Source organism: Bos javanicus, chromosome 18 (assembly GCF_032452875.1).
Source record: "Bos javanicus breed banteng chromosome 18, ARS-OSU_banteng_1.0, whole genome shotgun sequence".
Lineage (NCBI taxonomy): Eukaryota > Metazoa > Chordata > Mammalia > Artiodactyla > Bovidae > Bos > Bos javanicus.
In genome coordinates this window covers 63,065,855-63,084,015 of record NC_083885.1, presented here as the reverse complement: position 1 = coordinate 63,084,015, position 18,161 = coordinate 63,065,855, and the positions used below count along the sequence as shown (strand labels likewise).

Genomic DNA, 18,161 nt, shown 5'->3' with positions numbered 1-18,161 from the left:
AGGTCCACGGAGGGGCCACACCCTGTTGTGAGTCCATGGCCGTGGGAACCCTGAGGGGTGGCGGCAGCCCCCCAGGGACCACATCCTGTTTGTCCTCTAGGGCCCCGTGGTCTCCTCATCTGTACAGGGCAGGGGCAGGGGCAGCTGGGCACTCAGAGCTGTAGACATGCCTTCCATCTTCTCTGAGCTTCTTCTCCTTTGCCAGTTGTGCAGAGCAGGGAGGGCACTGCAGGGGGGCACATGATGCTCACCCTGCCCCCAGTTCACGGGAACCTCAGGGTTCAGACAGCGTGAGGGGCCAGGGATTCTGATGGGGAGAGAATTGGCCCAAGCTTTCGGTGGCAAATCTTTCACTTCCAGGGCTGAGCCTGGGCCAGAGGACCCCTAACCCTGCAGGTGAGTCCTCCTGGGTCTCCTGGGACCCATATCTCACTTGAGTCCCAGGAAGTTGGTAGGGGGCAAGGTCAGGGCACTGGGATTCTAGAGTGATGCTGGTGAAACCTGGAAGGGCTCATGAGATGAGCTGGGGAGTGAGGGGTGGGGAAGTCCTGGGACTCAGCCTCTGATTTCCCTCCAGGGACCTTCCACAAACCCACCATCTGGGCTGAGACTCTTTTGTGCAGCTCGGGTACCCATGTGAATACACCCTAGGCAGAGTTGGAATGTGAGAGTGAGTACACAGACCATCAAGGACTATGCTGCAGTTGGCCTGCATTATTTGGAGAAGGAAATGGCAATGCATTCCAGTATTCTTGTCTGCAAAATCCCATGAACATTGGAGCCTGCCAGCCTACCGTCCATAGGGTTGCAAAAAGTCGGACACGGCTGAGTGACTTCATTTTCTTTCATCTTGTTTTAAAATTTATTTATTTTACTGGTTCCATTTTTTAATCTCATCATATACATATTTTATTGAAGTGTAGTTGACTTACAATGTTTCAGGTGCACAGCAAGGTGATTTTCAGTTATAAAGCACACAAACATTATTTTTCAGATTATTTTCCATTTTAGGTTATTACAAGATATTGACTATAGTTCTCCATGCTATACAGTAAATCTTTTTTGCTTGTTGCATACAGTTTTTAAAAAATTAGAAATCTAGCATTGTATTCATACTTCTATTTTTTTTCTTTTTTTCTTTTATTTTTAAACTTTACAATATTGTATTAGTTTTGCCAAATATCGAAATGAATCCACCACAGGTATACCACGTCAGTGTTATGCTACACTGAGAGTGAAAGCATGATGCCCAAATCCCACCATGTCCATGATAAAAGTAAATGGAAAACAATGGCAATGTTAATTGTGGGAGGAAATATTGAATCACATTATTTTACTGGTGGGCTTTCCTGGTGACTCAGATGATAAAGACTCTGCCTGCAACACAGGAGACCTGAGTCGATCCCTCAGTTGGGACAATCTCCTGGAGCTGGAAATAGCAACCCACCCCAGCATTCTTGCCTGGAGAACCCCCATGGACAGAGGAGTCTGGTGGGTTGCAGCCCATGGGATCACAAAGAGTCAGACATGACTAAGGGCCTAAACTATTCTCAAGGCTCTGAACTTAAAAGGTATAACACTTTCCCATTCATATAGAGATAAAAAGTGACAGAACAGACAGAACCTTTTGCATTGTCAGGGGCTTAATGACCAGATCTGCATGGACAGCTTCAAGAACAAAGGATTCCAGGATTAAAAGATTTCCACAGTAGAGGGGACGTAAGTATAGCTATGGCTGATCCATGCTGATGTATGGCAGAAACCATCACAGTATTGTAATTGCCCTTTAATTAAACGTGAATAAATTAAGGGGGGAAAAAGCTTGCAACAGGGCTTCCCTGCTGGTCCACTGGTTGGGAATCTGCCTGCCCATGTGGGGGACATGGGCCCGATCCCAGGACCGAGAAGATTTCACATGCCTTGGGGCTGTTAAGCCAGTGGGCCTCAAGCCCATGTGCCTAGAGCAGGTGCTCCACAACAAGAGAAGCCACAGCGATAAGAGACCGTGCACACAGCAAAGAGCTGCCCAACTTCCCACAACTAGAGAAAGCCTGTGTACAGCGAAGAAGACCCAGCACAGCCATTAACTAGTTAATTAAAACACTGCAACAACCAGCAACACCTCCTCCTGTTTTAGTGTGTGTGTGTCTGTGTGTGTGTGTGTAAGTGTGAAAGTGTGAGTTCACACATGGGTGTTTAATGTGTATTGTTCTCTTTTCTTGGAATTTTCTTCCTCATGGGCTAGGGTTATTTTACATTCAGTAAACACTGTTTGACCATCCCTCTCATTCCCCAAGAAGCCCATCTAAGTCAGGTAAGATGATTCTATGGGGCACAAGTTCATGATCTCCTTGGCCTGCTGGCTTTCCAATAAAGTCACTATTCCTTTCCTGAAGACCTCATCACTCTGTCCCTTGACAAACAACGTGAGGTTGGACTCAGAGCACATTCATGAGACATTGGCAGAGATGTCGTTCATTTTAGCGAAAATCCATAGACGTCACTCTCACAATTGATATCTGTGGTTTAAAAGAAGATACGCAGATGGCCAACAGGCATATGAAGAGATGCTCAGCATTGCTCATTAGTAGAGAAAGGCAAATCGACACTGCAAGGAGGTACCACCTCATACCGATCAGAATGGCCAACATTAGACAGTTGCCGAATAATAGATGCTGGAGAGGGTGTGGAGAAGAGGGAAACCCTCTTACATTGCTGGGGGGAGTGGAAACTGGTGCAGCCACTGCAGAAAACAGTATGGAAGTTCCTCAAAATAAGTAAAAACAGAGTTTCCATATGATCCAACAATTCCAGTACCAAGCATATATCTGGAAAAAAACTATACCTTGAAATGACTCATGCACCCCTATGCCTATAGCAGCAAAACTTACAATAGCCAAGACATGGGAACAGCCTAATTGTCCACTGACTGATGATGGGATAAAGAAGATGTATATGCTTATACAGACAGAGAATGGAATACCACTCAGACATTAAAAAAATGAAATCATGCCATTTGCAGCAGCATGGATGAACCTCGAGATTAACATATTAAGTGAAGTAGACAGAAAGAGAAAGACAATTTTCTGTGATATCACCCATGTGTGGAATCTAAAAGGAACATATCAATGAAACAGGAACAGACTCACAGACATAGAGAACAGGCTTGTGGTTGCCAAGGAGGGAAGGACTGGGAGCTTGGGATTAGCAGATGAAATCTATTTATACATAGAATGGATAAAGAATGAGGTCCTACAGTATGGCACAGGGAATTTTATTCAGTATCCTGGCATAAATCATAAAGGAAAGAATATATATGTCAAGCTGAATCACTGTGCTGTACAGCAGAAATGAACTATACTACAATAATTTTTTTTAATTTTTAAAAATTTGTGGTTTCTATATCTGCAATGAAACATTAATGGCAGTAAAAATGCACAAACTGAAATGACAAAGAATACAGACCAATTCTGAAACATGATATTAAGTAAATAAGAGGAAATTTTAAGAAAAGCGACTGTACTGTTACTCCATTACATACATAATGATCAAGGGGAGACCAGATTTATTACTTACAAAGCATCACTAATCTTAATGACCCCCAACCCCAGTAAAATGGTGTGGAATCGCTGCCCTTACTGAGGTTCTTTCCTGTCTATGAACAACAGCTGAACTGGGTGTATGTCTGCCCTTGGAGTCCTGAAAGGGCTGGGCCATTTTGCCCCAGTTTGGAGTTGATTGTTCTGGACACGCTCCTCACTCAAGCATTTTGGAGTTTGGAAGTCTCTACTTGACATATTTGTGTACCTTTGAGTATCTAGGAAGTAAGGTTGTCCACCTTTTCAGGCAGAACAAATCCCCCTCCCAAAAAAACACCACAGTCATCTTTACACACATTATCTTTGTGTACATGTGTGGTCCTTGGATTAGAAAAGGAGGAAGAGAGAGAGATAGAGAGTGTTGTGTGTGCGAAGTTTCCACTCACAGTCACGAAATAATTTCAGATGAAGAAGAGTCAGAGAAAGACAAATATCACATGATATCATTTATTTGTGACATCTAAAAAAATGAACTTATTTACAACACAGACTCACAGAGAATGAATTTACGGTTACCAGGGGAATAGTGTCAGGGGGAGGTTAGATTGGAAGTTTGGGACTGACGTATACACAAGGCTATATTAAAAACGCATGACCACAGGGACCTACTGTATAAAACAGAGAATTCTACATAATATTCTGTAACTACCTAAGTGGGAAAAGAATTTGAAAAGCAATAGATGCATGTATATGTATCACTGATTCACTTTGTTGTACATCTGAAACTAACACAGTTAGTTTCTTAATCACATATATTACAATATAGAATTTTTTCATATGTTCAAAGAGCCATAATATGCATGTCTGGTCCTCCCATAACCCAGCGGGATGGTATGGGGAGAAGGAGGGTTCAGGATAGGGAACACGTGTACCTGTGCCAGATTCATGTTGATATATGGCAAAACCAATACAAGATTGTAAAGTTAAAAAATAAAAGAAAATAAAGGGAAAAATAGGGGGAAAAAAGAATGCAGAATAAAAGTATTAATGAGTCTTTAATTGGCAACCTGCACTGAGCCTGACATACGAGGTGGGAACATGTGATTTCTCTTCTTTGAAGAGTTAAGGTTAATGAGATTTATCATGAGCTTGGGAACAGCATCCTGCATGGTATACACTGAATCACCGATACTACTTCCTAAAGGCAGCAAGATCTGTCTGAATCCTCTTAGGTTTATAGTGTTTAGGGAAACAAAAAGTGACGATCGGGTCATGAGGCATGCTCCGTGATGCGCCTCAGGTCAGACTTCCATCCCTGGAGTGAGAAGAGGCTGGCCATCTTCCCATGTGACATGACCCAGGCTGACTGTAACAATAACACCGCCCGCTTCCGCATCCTGTGCCTCTGTCAGCTTTGCTCAGTTCTGCCTCCTGTCTCACAGAAGCAGAGCCATGTGCCCCACACTCCTCAGCCTCCTGAGTCTCGGTGAGTCCAGAAAGACACAGTCGGAGAGGGTTATGGTGGAAACCGAGGGGTCTTCACACCACTGACCAGGTTCCCTGGATGAGGGTGCAAGGAGCGTGGGGTCCATCAGGACAAGCCATTTCTGACAGGCTTTTCCTTCTAGGATTCTGTGTGAGTCTGAGGATCTGGGCAGCTGTGGGTGAGTCCTCCCCATCCCTTATTTCTCTGTTGAGCAGAGTAGTTGGGGCTGATGCAGATGACACTGGGGGCCGGGGTGAGACCCCTGTCAGTACAGCGAGAGCTGTGTGTCCTGTGGATCCCAGGTCCTCCTATTGGCCTTGATAGTCATCTTTGCTCTCACCAGAGGTTAGCCCAGCTCTGGACTCTGGACCTGAAGGCACAGTGTGAAGTCTGGGAGCTGGGAGCTAGGCCCACTGAGTGCCATTTCTATCATGAGAGGGGAGCAAGAGGCTGCAGCCCACAGACCCTCCCCTACAAGCTGGCTCCTGGCATCTCCAACTGGCCCTTAACAACAGGATCTGCAGGACCGCCCGCTAGACCTGACCCCAGGGAAGGGTCTGGTCATCAGGCAGGGCCACTTGGACCTTGTCACACATTTGATGTAGGTTAGTTAACAAAGGAGCGAGGTTCAAGGTTTACTTCCTTCTTTTTAGTCTAGTGGCTTTTTCACTGCTTTGTTGTGTTAGTGTTAGTCAGTCATGTCCTACTCCTTTCGACTCCATGGACTGTAGCTCACCAGGCTCCTCTGTCCATAGGATTCTCCAGGCAAGAATATGGAGGTGGTTGCCATTTCCTTATCCAGGGGATCTTGCCATCTCAGGGACTGAACCCTGGTCTCCTGCCTTGCAGGAAGATTCTTTACCATTTTGAGCTACAACAAATGCAACCGGGAAGTCCTTTTGCTTCTTGTCCATGCATCAATTTTTCTGTGGTATTTTATTTTGCCTTCATTGTGCAGCTTGTGGGATCTTTCCGGGATCAGGGTTTCAACTTGGGCCCTTGGCAGAGAAAGTGCCAAGTCCTAACCACTGTACAGCCCAGGTTTTTTGTGTTTTGAGAGAAAGGTTCTCAACATTTTGTCAACCCAAGGAGTGATTCATGTCCTGAGAATTTCCATGATGTCCGTCCTGGATTGACTGTGTCTCTGTCTGTCCCCAAGCCCCAGGTGTCCTTGAGCATCAGGGTGATGCACTTTAGGGGAGAAGAGTTCGAAGAATTAAAGGGGAAGCCCACCCACGAGGGCTGTGGGGAGAGCTGACTGTTCCCATTTTCTTCTCAAAGCCTGTGTCTCCTTTTCTCCTAGGTAAATATGAGAAGCTGTCTTTGTCTGCCTGGCCAAGCCCCGTGGTTCCCTTAGGACAGACTGTGACTCTTCAGTGTCACTCCCATTCTCCACTTAAGAGATTCAGACTGTTCAAAACAGATGGGGAAAGGCGTTTGCCTGAGCTCCAAGGACATCATTTCAATAACTTCACCCTTGGCCCGGTGACCGGAGAACATGCTGGGTCCTACACATGTTCTGAAGCCTACTGGTCTGCACCCAGTTGACCCCCTGCAGATTGTGGTCTCAGGTAGGAGGGGTCCAGCCCAGCCCAGTACAGCCGTGCCTGCAGGTAATCCTACACTAGGTCCACTTGCCCCTGCAGAGCAAGACTTCCTCAGGACCCCCAGCCAGGACCAAACCAGGGAAAGAGAACCCACTCTGAGCATTTAAACTCAGGGTGTAGAATAGAGGGATGGGGTGCCCCAAGGCAGGAAGGAGGAGCCTCCCTAGGCATGAGTTAGACAGGATGCTGCCACTGCCTACCAGCAGGGAGGATGGGGCATGACCCTGATCCAGCACCTGCCACCCGTTAGGGAGCTATAATCCCATTTGAAGGAGCTGGAGCCTCAGGGACAAGTCCCAGGAATGTCTCAGAGGCATGAGGTGGGGACACCGATGGGGAAATGTTCCCTTTTCTCCACCTCCACCCCAATGTCCTGCAGTCAGCGCCCACATTCTAGATGAGTGTGAAGGGAGCCAGGGTATGCATCCATAGACCCACCCCAGCCCCCACCACACATATTAGGGATGGGATGAAGCTAAGAGCATGGTAACGCACTCCAGTATTCTCAACTGGAGAATCCCATGGGCAGAGGAGCCTGGTTGGCTACAGTCCATGGAGTTGCACAGAGTCGGACTCAACTGAAGTGACTGAGTAAGCATGCATGAACCCGAGAGCAGATCCAACAGCTAAAGGGCTTAGAATGAGCACAGAGGAAGGGGAGGTCTTGAACAAAAAGAAACATGAGCCAAAACCCGAGAACAAGGCTAAAGAGAATGCAACAAAACACACAGGAAGTGTAGTTGGCTTCCCTGGTAAATGGGGAGGAGTTTTACACCTTCAGATGTCAGCGGAAGGGCCAAGGTGGGTGACTCACTGAAGCTCACAACCTTTTGTTCCTAGGTGTGTTCAAAAAACCCTCCATCTCAGCCCACCCAGGGCCCCTCGTGCAGCAGGGACAGAATGTGACCCTCCGCTGTCACTCACTGGTGATGTTTGACAAGTTTATCCTGCACCATGAAAACAGCACAGGGCATTTCCAGAGACGTAGAGAGATGCTCACTGGTGGGTATGCCCCAGCTGACTTCTCCATTGGCCCCATGACTTTGGCGAGTGCCCGCACCTACAGATGCTACAGCTCTCTCAGAAGATCCCCCTATGAGTGGTCAGCCCCCAGCGACCCTGTGGACATCATGATCACAGGTGAGTGTGGCCATACGTCCCTTCTGCTCTCTGTGTCACAGAAGGTCTGGTGTCCAGTCCAGCATCAGTACTGGGAGAGAATGACAGGCGTGCAGAGACACTCACAAACTCAGGAAAGGGAACAAACCAGAGAGAGAGGAGGTGTGAACACGGAAGGGAAAAGAGAACAGAGTCCCTGCCGTGTACTAAGGAGAAGACACAGCCGGTGACAGACTGAAGGACCAAGAACATGAAAGAACGACCAATAGAGAAAAATGTACCAGAGCAGGGACCCAGGAAATTCCCCGCTCAGGCAGCCAACAATGGTTGGTTAAGGGGTTGGTTTCCTGCTTTCATGTCAGAGCTCCCTTCCTCTGTCAGCAGCACATTGTGGTACCAGACGCCCTTGCTGTCCAGCCCCTGGGTGATCGTGATGGAGGTTGACACCCTGACATTGCTCAGCGTCACGGTTTAACGCGTCCTTCTGCACAAAGAGGCAGGGGGAGTGGTCCCTCCAACCATCCCCGCTAAACCATCCCTTCCAGCCCTTGGGGGTGGGCAGGGCAGCGCTGAACACGCCCTCAAGAAAGAGGTGGTCAAAGGTTAATGAGATTCTGGCAATTTTCACTCCATAATCTCTTCTTCTGGGTCAATGCCATGTTTGCTGATGGTCCCCAGCAGTAGTTAGTAGTCTATTTAGTAGTAGTCTGCTTATTTCAAGAGAATGGCACATCTGGTTGATTTTTATAATTTATTTTATCTTATTTATGTTTGTTGAAGTCTAGTTGATTTCAGATGTTGGTAATTCCTGTTGTACAACAGAGTGATTCAGTTATTCATATACATATATTCTTTCTTTAAAAAAGAATATTAAATGACAATCCATTTTAAAAATTATTTATTTTTTTAAAAGATTTTAAATGACAATCCATTTTTAAAGTTATTTCTAAGTTTTCTTTTTTATTCATTATTTTATTAACTGTACAATATTGTATTGGTTTTGCCATATATCAACATGAATCCACCACAGGTATACATGTGTTCCGCACCCTGTAGCCTCCTCCCTCCTCCCTCCCCATACCATCCCTCTGGGTCGTCCCAGTGCACCAGCCCCAAGCATCCAGTATCGAGATTCGAACCTGGACTGGTGACTCGTTTCATATATGATATTATACATGTTTCAATGCCATTCTCCCAAATCAGCCCACCCTCTCTGTGCTGGGTACCCCTTACTGTGGGGCTTTCTCTCCTGGCGGTGGGCGGCCTTCTCATTGCAGTGCTGCTCTTGTTGCACTCTTCAGGCTTTAGTCCTCTACTTAGGAGTAGAGTTACTTTGTGCTTTAAGATCAAGCTCTCCTCCTTCCAGGTCTGTCCAAAAAACCCTCTCTCTCAGCCCAGGGGGGCCCTATGGTGAGGTCAGGAGAGAACGTGACCTTGCTCTGCAGCTCTGAGAGTGCCTTTGACCAGTTCCATTTGCTCAGGGAGGGGGTGAACCTTGGACGCCATCTCACTGGAGGGCAGAGCCCCCGCAGAGCACTCCAGGCAGAGTTCCCTCTGGGTTCTGGGACCCCAGCCCACAGCGGGGTCTACAGGTGTTACGGCTCTTTCACTCGCTCTCCCTACTCGTGGTCAAACTCCAGCGACCCACTGTTCCTGTCTGTCACAGGTGAGCAACCTCTTCCTGGCCCATGCTTTGTTGTTCCTGTTCAGACGCTATGTTGTCCAACCCTTTGCCACCCTGAGGCCTGCAGCACAACAGACTCCTCTGTCCTTCACTATCTCCTCCACATGGATCACAGCCTTGTAGTGGTGAAGGGGCCTTCGTACCTCAGTGAAGCTATGAGCCAGTCATGCAGGGCCACCCAAGCCTGACGGATGATAGTGAAGAGTTACTGTTCACCCCTTCTGGCTTTTTTCTCTAAGGATCCACGACAAGTACTTGCCCATCAATCATGGATCCACACACCACAGAAGGTAAGCAAGACGATCTCCTATCTCAGCAAATTTCTGAGAAGACAGAGGGTCTCTGTGTGAGTGTTCATTCTACCACCTCCCAGTTGTGACTTTGGGCTCCTCAACATCCCTGTCATGTCAGCATTTGAGATCATGGTCTGTATTAGAACCAGAGAGGGCATTGAGTTTCTCATTCTCTGGGACTGGGAATTTCTAAAGTGAACAAAGTGAGACCAAGTGATTTGACCCCATGCTTAAGGGAGATGCTTACCCTCCCTCCACCAGTATCTTTGGGGAAGGATGCAGGGGACAAGGGGAGAGTTTTAGGGAGCACCTTCAATATGTGCTATTCCTCTGTTAGTGTTTTATGAACTAAACATTCCACAGTTCAGAAATAGAAGTGTCATGTCTTCTTGAGGATTCCATTCCAGGTATATGTGGATGGAGGGGGAAATATATGGAGGATTAAAGCAGTCCCCATTCATGCAAAATCACCATGCCTTGTCACATGGGGCAGCAGAGATAAACTGCATTGGTGCCTGGGGGACCTGGTTTCAGACCACTGCTGGTCTTCCATGGCCTCTTTACTTCATCGACTGCTAGCATCTCTCCTGGATGCTGTGGTACCTCCTGGGAAGTGGAGACCATACTGATCAGGTTGAGACCTGCTGACACACTTTGACACAAGGATACAATAACTCCTGTGTGTAGGGGCAGGGTGGATGCAACGAATAACCAGACCTTCTTCCCTTTGATCGTTGGCAGAAGCACGGCTTCCTCAAGGCCACTCCAGCCAGCTGCACCTTCTCCTTAGGCTCTCCGTAGCCTTCATCTATACCAGCATCTTCCTCGCTGTTCTTGTCTGTCACTGGTTACCCATAAAGTAAGTATGAAGAGCCAAGCTGTCACTGGTGTTCTCCCACAATCATAAGTCTGAAGGAGGGAAGCACAGTGTCATCTGACACAGGGGGAGGTGGGCTCATAGCAGAGAATGGCGTTTTCACTTCCTGTAGGTTAAAAAGTGATTTCCATTGTTGTACTCCCTGAATGAATATATTCCAGAGACCCATGGAACCCTGTTCTTTTTATGAAAATATGTGTTAATTTATTCTTAGCTGCATCAGGTCTCAGCTGCAGCATGAGGGATCCTCACTGCTGTGCTGGGGTGCAGTTCAAGGCTCCAGAGCTCGTGGGCTCAGCAGTTGCAGCATTGAGGATAGTTGCTTCAAGGCATGTGGGATCTCAGTTCTCCCACCTAGGATAGAACCCACACTCTCTGCACTGGAAGGTTGACCCTTTATCCCTGGGTCCCCAGGAACATTCCAAGGCCTGTTCTGCCCTTCAACTACAGCCATCCGTTCTTCTCCCCTTTATGATCTCGGGAATCTGCTGATACGCATTAGACGATGGTTCATAACAGAATATGTAGGATGGACTTCTTGGGTTTCAACAGATTCCTGAGAGAGTCTGTCAGTGGCTGGGCTTGTATAGGGGATTTTTTTTTAATTTAGTGGAGTAGACAGACTCAGCAACCTGGGGCACACCCCTGCTTTTTTTGGCTTTGATGTCTCCACCAAAGATATGGAGGTCTAGAAGAATCGCCCCCACCCCAAGAGCCTTGACTCTCTTCCATTCGCAGATGTTGCCATCATGGAAGGAGAGCCCAAAGAAGACAGAACAGTGAATGGTGAGGTGAGTCCTTCCACCCAAACCCTTGCCATAGCCTGAGCCCTTCCAATGCCCAATGCCCCAGCCTTCGAAGATCACATTTAATTCCATCATTCACATCTCCTTCCTCTCAGGACCCATCAGCAGAGGATGTGATATTCACCCACTTGAACCACAGGACCCTCTCTGAGACAGTGTTCACTCCTGAGCCTCATGCACCTCTCTGCCGAGACTACTATCTATGAGGAATTCGATGCAAACCAAGACCATGCTGACCCTGACCTGGCCCCATCCTTTGAGCACACAGAATGTTAAAAATTGAAGAGCTAGATCTCTTTTTAAAGGGGTTCCTCCATGGGCACGCCTTCTCCTCCTCCAAAGCAGCCCCGCAGATCTGAGGAGAACAGTGGAGTAAAACAATTACAGGATAGTCTCCAAAAATCCCATCACCTCTTAGTAATCCCCTGGGTATTCTAATAGTCTGTTTTAACTATGTAACCTTTTGGGAGAAGTTATTCTAATCAATTGCACATACTGGGTAGCTTACCATGATCATCCTACTTTTTCAAATATTCCAGTAAAGCATAACAATTTGCAAGTTGAGTCTTCAAATTATTCAGTTTAAAATAAAATAAATCAATTTAAAAAAAAACCTCTGTTCAGTAATAGCTTACAAAAATGAACTTGTTTACAAGACAGAAACAGACTTGTAGACTTAGAGAACAAACTTAGAGTTACAGAGGGGAGGGATGAGGGGAGAGATAGATTGGAAGTTTAAGATTGACATGTGCACACTGCTATATTTAAAACAAAATGCTTTCCATGAAACAATAACAAAAGCAATGCAAGTTGGCCAAATAAAAAGATGAAGTATATTCTGTTTGAGATATCCAGTGTGGTGCCTCTTGCCACATGAGGCTGTGTGTCTGCCTGCTAAGTCAATTCAGTCATGTCCGACTCGTGGCGGACCCATGACGTTGTGTAGCTCTCTAGGCTCCTAGGTGCATGGGATTCTCCAGGCAAGAATCCCGGAGTGGGTTGCCATTCCCTTCTCAAGGGGATCTTCTTGACCCAGGGATCGAACCCACATCTCTCGTATCTCTTGCATTGGCAGGCAGATTCTTTACCACTGAGCCATCGGGGAAGGCCCCTCGGCCTTTTCCCAGCCATGTGCACTGAGGATGCTGGGGTTCCAGGGGTAGAAACAAGACAACAAGATGCCCCTAGTCTGGATCTGCACTGACCGATAAAGTACTTACCCAGCCACGTGGTACAGACAATGACTCTACGAAGTAAAGCATTCAGTTCTTCAGTCACACCCACCACATTTCAAGTGCTCAGGAGCATCATGTGGCCAGGTGCCAAGGTGCTGGACAGAGCAGATGCTTTAAAAGTCCCTCATCACAGATAATACTACTGGACATTCCACGCCAGATCACTGAGGGCTGCAGAGAGAACACCTGCCCCAGAGAGGCTTTGCACATGTTGTGTTAATCCATTGATATTCACATGTTTAGTCTTTTTTGCTTCTTTTCTCCAAAGCCAAGGATTTGAGAATCTTGTGCCTTTTAAGTTATCAACTGTTGGCACAATGTGGCTTGGCTCAACCAAGCAGAGGGCTGAAGAGGATAACACCATGAGGACCCTGGTGTGAACTGAGTGGCAAATGGGATGAAAATCAAGCTCCACGGAGCCTTAGTTGCTCACTGAGCTCTCTGTGTGTGATGTCTCTCCTGGCTTAGAACTAAACCGCCCAAGAACTCTTTTACCAAGAAATGTCAGGATCGCTTAAAGTGAAGACATTCTGGGGCTCCTGTGTTGCTACTGCCACTGTTTCCATGTTTCCCCTAATTATCCATTGGTTTTGTTTTTTTGTTGTTGTTTTTTTTTTCTTTTCTTTTTTTTTCTTGCCTCTAGGTGAGGGACCAAAGTCATGATCTTCATTTTTCGGAATGTTCACAGTGTAGATTTGAACCCCAGTTGTTCTCAGATTACTTCTTTAAAAAAAAAGATAATTGAATGTTAGCATTTGATGCCTTCATTCTGCAGAATCTGAGTTCTTCAACCACACACAGAAGATGGGTGTACCTGGGTCATGGGTGTATTTCTGCTGTGTGGCACCAATGCCTGGTACATAGTAGGTGCTCTGCAATAATTTATGAACTGACCGAAGATGAGAAGTAAATTCCATTTCTGGAGGGGACTGGGAAAATAAAGTTCTGAGTCTTAGTTGGAGCCAGGCTGTCACAGCTGACTCGGGACGAGAAACTGGGTCCCACCCTCTGGAGCAGGGGGTCAGACCAGGCAGAAAGAGAAAGAGTTGAGACCTGAGGTCTGGGCTGAGATGCCTCTTGAGCCCTGCCTGGAGACATCAGAGCCAGGTCCACGGAGGGCCTGCCCCCTGCTGTGAGTCCACAGCCGTGGGAACTCTGAAGGGTGGCGGCAGGCCTCCAGGGACCACATCCTGTTTGTCCTCTAGGGCCCCGTGGTCTCCTCATCTGTACAGTGTGGGGGCGGGGGTGGCTGGGCACTCAGAGCTGCAGACATGCCTTCCGTCCTCTCTGAGTTTCTCCTCCTTGGCCAGATGTGCAGGGCAGGGAGAGGACTGCAGGAGGGCACAGGACCCCCACCCTGCCCCCACCTCACGGGAACTTCAGGGCTCAGACAGCTTGAGGGGCCAGGGATCCTGATGGGGAGAGAATCAGCCCAAGCTTTCAGTGGCAAATCTCTCACTTGCAGGGCTGAGTCTGGGCGAGAGGCCCCCGAACCTTGCAGGTGGGTCCTCCTGGGTCTCCTGGGACCCATATGTCACTTGAGTCACGGGAAGTTGGTAGGGGGCGAGGTGGGAGACCTGAGATTCTAGAGTGATGCTGGTGAAACCTGGAAGGGCTCCTGAGATGAGCTGGGGAGTGAGGGGTGGGGAGATTCTGGGACTCAGCCTCTGACTTCCTTCCAGGGCCTTCCACAAACTCACCATCTGGGTTCAGGCTCTTTGGGGCAGCTCAGGGTGCCCATGTGAATACACCGTATGCAGAGTTGGAATGTGAGAGTGAGTACACAGACCATCAGGGAGTATGCTGCAGTTGGCATGCACTATTTGGAGAAGGAAATGGCAACGCACTCTAGTATTCTTGCCTGGAAAATCCCATGAACATTGGAGCCTGCCAGCCTACAGCGCATAGGGTTGCAAAGAGTTGGACACGACTGAGTGACTTCATTTTCTTTCATTTTGTTTTAAAATTTATTTATTTCACTGGTTCCATTTTTTAATCTCATCATAGATATATTTTATTCAAGTGTAGTTGACTTACAATGTTTCAGGTGCACAGCAAGGTGATTTTCAGTTATACAAACATGCATACATAATTTTTCAGATTATTCTCCTTTTTAGGTTATTACAAGATATTGCATATAGTTCCTGTGCTATATAGTAAATCTTTGTTGCTTGTTGCATATCTTTATTGTTTTATTAGAAATCTAGCATTGTATTCATACTTCTATTTTTAAATCTATGGTATATGCCACATCAGTGTTATGCTACACTGAGAGTGAAAGCATGATGCCAAAATCCCACCATGTCCATGATAAAAGTAAATGGAAAACAATGGCAATGTTAATTGTGGGAGGAAATATTGAATCACATTATGTTACTGGTGGGCTTTCCTGGTGACTCAGATGATAAAGAATATGCCTGCAGCATAGGAGACCTGAGTCGATCCCTGAGTTGGGAAGATCTCCTGGAGCAGGAAATAGCAACCCACCCCAGCATTCTTGCCTGGAGAACCCCCATGGAAAGAGGAGTCTGGTGGGTTGCAGCCCATGGGATCACAAAGAGTCAGACACGACTGAGGGACTAAACTATTCTCAAGGCTCTGAACTTAAAAGGTATAACACTTTCCCATTCATATAGAGATAAAAAGTGGCAGAACAGACAGACCTTTTGTCTTGTCAGGGGTTTAAAGGGACATTATGACCAGACCTGCATGGACAGCTTCAGGAAAAAAGAATTCCAGAAATAAAAGATTTCCCCAGTGGAGGGGACATAACTATAGCTATGGCTGATCCATGTTGATGTATGGCAGAAACTAACAATATTGTAGTTGTCCTTAAACTAAAAATAAATAAATTAGGGGGAAAAAAAGCTTGCAACAGGGTTTCTCTAGTGGTCCAGTGGTTGGGAAATGCCTGTCAATGTGGGGGACACAGGCCCGATCCCGGGACTGGGAAGATTCCACATGCCTCGGGATAGTTAAGCCCATGGGCCACAAGCCCATGTGCCTAGAGCAGGTGCTCCACAACAAGAGAAGCCACGGTGGTGAGAGACCCTGAACCACAGAAAAGGGCAGCCCCCTTCCCACAACTAGAGAAAGCCTGTGCACATCGACGAAGAGCCAGCACAGCCATTAATTAGTTAATTAAAACACTGCAATAACCAGCCACACCTCCTCCTCTTTTAGTGTGTGTGTGTGTGTGTGTGTGTGTGTGTGTAAATGTGTGTGTACGTGTGAAAATGTGAGTTCACACATGTGGGTGTTTAATCTGTATTCTTCTCTCTTTTCCTTGGAATTTTCTTCCGCATGGGGTAGGGTTATTTTACATTCAGTAAACACTGTTTGACCATCCCTCTCACTCCCCAAAAAGCCCATCTACCTCAGATAAGACGATTCTTTGAGGCAGAAGTTCACTGTACCTTGGTCTGCTGACCTTCCAAATAAAGTCACTATTCCTTTCCTGAAGACCTCATCACTCTGTTCCTTGACAAGCAACATGAGGTTGGAATCAGAGCACGTTCATGAGACATTAGCAGAGGTGTCATACATTTTAGTCAAAATCCATAGACGTCACTCTCACAATTGATATCTGTGGTTTAAAAGAACATACGCAGATGGCCAACAGGCATGTGAAAAGATGCTCAGCATTGCTCATTAGTAGAGAAGGCAAATCGACACTGTAGGGAGGTACCACCTCATAGTGATCAGAATGGCCATCATTAGACAGTTGGTGAATAACATGCTGGAGAGGGTGTGGAGGAGAGGGAAACCCTCTTCCACTGTTGGTGGAGTGTAAACTGGTGCAGTCACCGTGGAAAACAGTATGGAAGTTCCTCAAAAAAACAAAAACAGAGTATCCATATGATCCAACAATTCCAATCCCAAGCATATATCTGTAAAAAAACTATACCTTGAAAAGATTCATGCACCCCTATGTTCATAGCAGCAAAACTTATAATAGCCAAGACATGGGAACAGTCTAATTGTCCATCGAGAAATGAATGGATAAGGAAGATGTATATGTTTATACACACAGAGAATGGAATACCATTCAGACGTTTAAAAAATGAAATAATGTCATTTGTAGCAGCATGGATGAACCTGGAGATTAACATATTAAGTGAAGAAGACAGAAAGAGAAAGACAATTTTCATGTGATATCACCCATATGTGGAATCTAAAAGGAACATATCAATGAAACAGGAACAGACTCACAGACATAGAGAACAGGCTTGTGGTTGCCAAGGAGGGAAGAACTGGAAGCTTGGGATTAGCAGATGAAATCTATTTATACATAGAATGAGTAAAGCATGCTGCTGATGCTAAGTCGCTTCAGTTGTGTCCAACTCTGTGCGACCCCATAGACGGCAGCCCACCAGGCTCCCCCGTCCCTGGGATTCTCCAGGCAAGAACACTGGAGTGGGTTGCCATTTCCTTCTCCAATGCATGCAAATGAAAAGTGAAAGTGAAGTGGCTCAGTCGTGTCCGACTCTAGTGACCCCATGGACTACAGCCCACCAGGCTCCTCCGTCCAAGGGATTTTCCAGGCAAAAGTACTGGAGTGGGGTGCCATTGCCTTCTCCGGAGTAAAGCATGAGCACCAATTAAAATAAATAAATTTAAAATTAAAAAAATAAAAATAAACAGTGCTGCGATGAACATTGGGGTACACGTGTCTCTTTCCCTTCTGGTTTCCTCAGTGTGTATGCCCAGCAGTGGGATTGCTGGATCATAAGGCAGTTCTATTTCCAGTTTTTTAAGCCATCGCAGCACTGTTTATAATAGCCAGGACATGGAAGCAACCTAGATGTCCATCAGCAGATGAATGGATAAGAAAGCTGTGGTACATATACACAAGGGAGTATTACTCAGCCATTAAAAAGAATACATTTGAATCAGTTCTAATGAGGTGGATGAAACTGGAGCCTATTATACAGAGTGAAGTAAGCCAGAAGGAAAAACATAAATACAGTATACTAACGCATATATATGGAATTTAGAAAGATGGTAACAATAACCCGGTGTACGAGACAGCAAAAGAGACACAGATGTATAGAACAGTCTTATGGACTCTGTGGGAGAGGGAGAGGGTGGGAAGATTTGGGAGAATGGCATTGAAACATGTAAAATATCATGTAAGAAACGAGTTGCCAGTCCAGGTTCGATGCACGATACTGGATGCTTGGGGCTAGTGCACTGGGACGACCCAGAGGGATGGTATGGGGAGGGAGGAGGGAGGAGGGTTCAGGATGGGGAACACATGTATACCTGTGGCGGATTCATTTTGATATTTGGCAAAACTAATACAATTATGTAAAGTTTAAAAATAAAATAAAATTAGGGAAAAAAAGAAAAAAAATGTACAGAACAATGAAGGGAAAAATAAATCATGTCTTTTGAACTTCAAAAAAAAAAAAAAAAATTTGAATCAGTTCTAATGAGGTGGATGAAACTGGAGCCTATTATACAGAGTGAAGTAAGCCAGAAAGAAAAACACCAATACAGTATACTAACGCAT

The 18,161-nt window shown here is 46.2% G+C and overlaps 1 protein-coding gene across 1 annotated transcript; it reads left to right on the top strand.

Annotated features, from left to right (window-relative positions):
- Nucleotides 1-7,272: 7,272 nt before the first annotated feature.
- On the top strand, nt 7,273-12,002 carry LOC133229485 (killer cell immunoglobulin-like receptor 2DS5). The gene is made up of 7 exons (XM_061385852.1): nt 7,273-7,384; nt 7,452-7,772; nt 9,118-9,417; nt 9,675-9,725; nt 10,470-10,587; nt 11,344-11,396; nt 11,507-12,002. Exons 1-6 carry the CDS (start codon nt 7,273-7,275, stop codon nt 11,393-11,395), a joined length of 954 nt encoding a protein of 317 aa, XP_061241836.1. The 3' UTR covers nt 11,396; nt 11,507-12,002.
- Nucleotides 12,003-18,161: the final 6,159 nt, after the last annotated feature.

Bases quoted from the DNA above. Each gene is read 5' to 3' on its own strand.
- LOC133229485 (XM_061385852.1), top strand. From the start codon at position 7,273: ATGAGCACAGAGGAAGGGGAGGTCTTGAACAAAAAGAAACATGAGCCA. The intron at 9,726-10,469 runs GTAAGCAAGACG...GATCGTTGGCAG, and splicing joins GGATCCACACACCACAGAAG to AAGCACGGCTTCCTCAAGGC. The intron at 10,588-11,343 runs GTAAGTATGAAG...TTCCATTCGCAG, and splicing joins TGTCACTGGTTACCCATAAA to ATGTTGCCATCATGGAAGGA.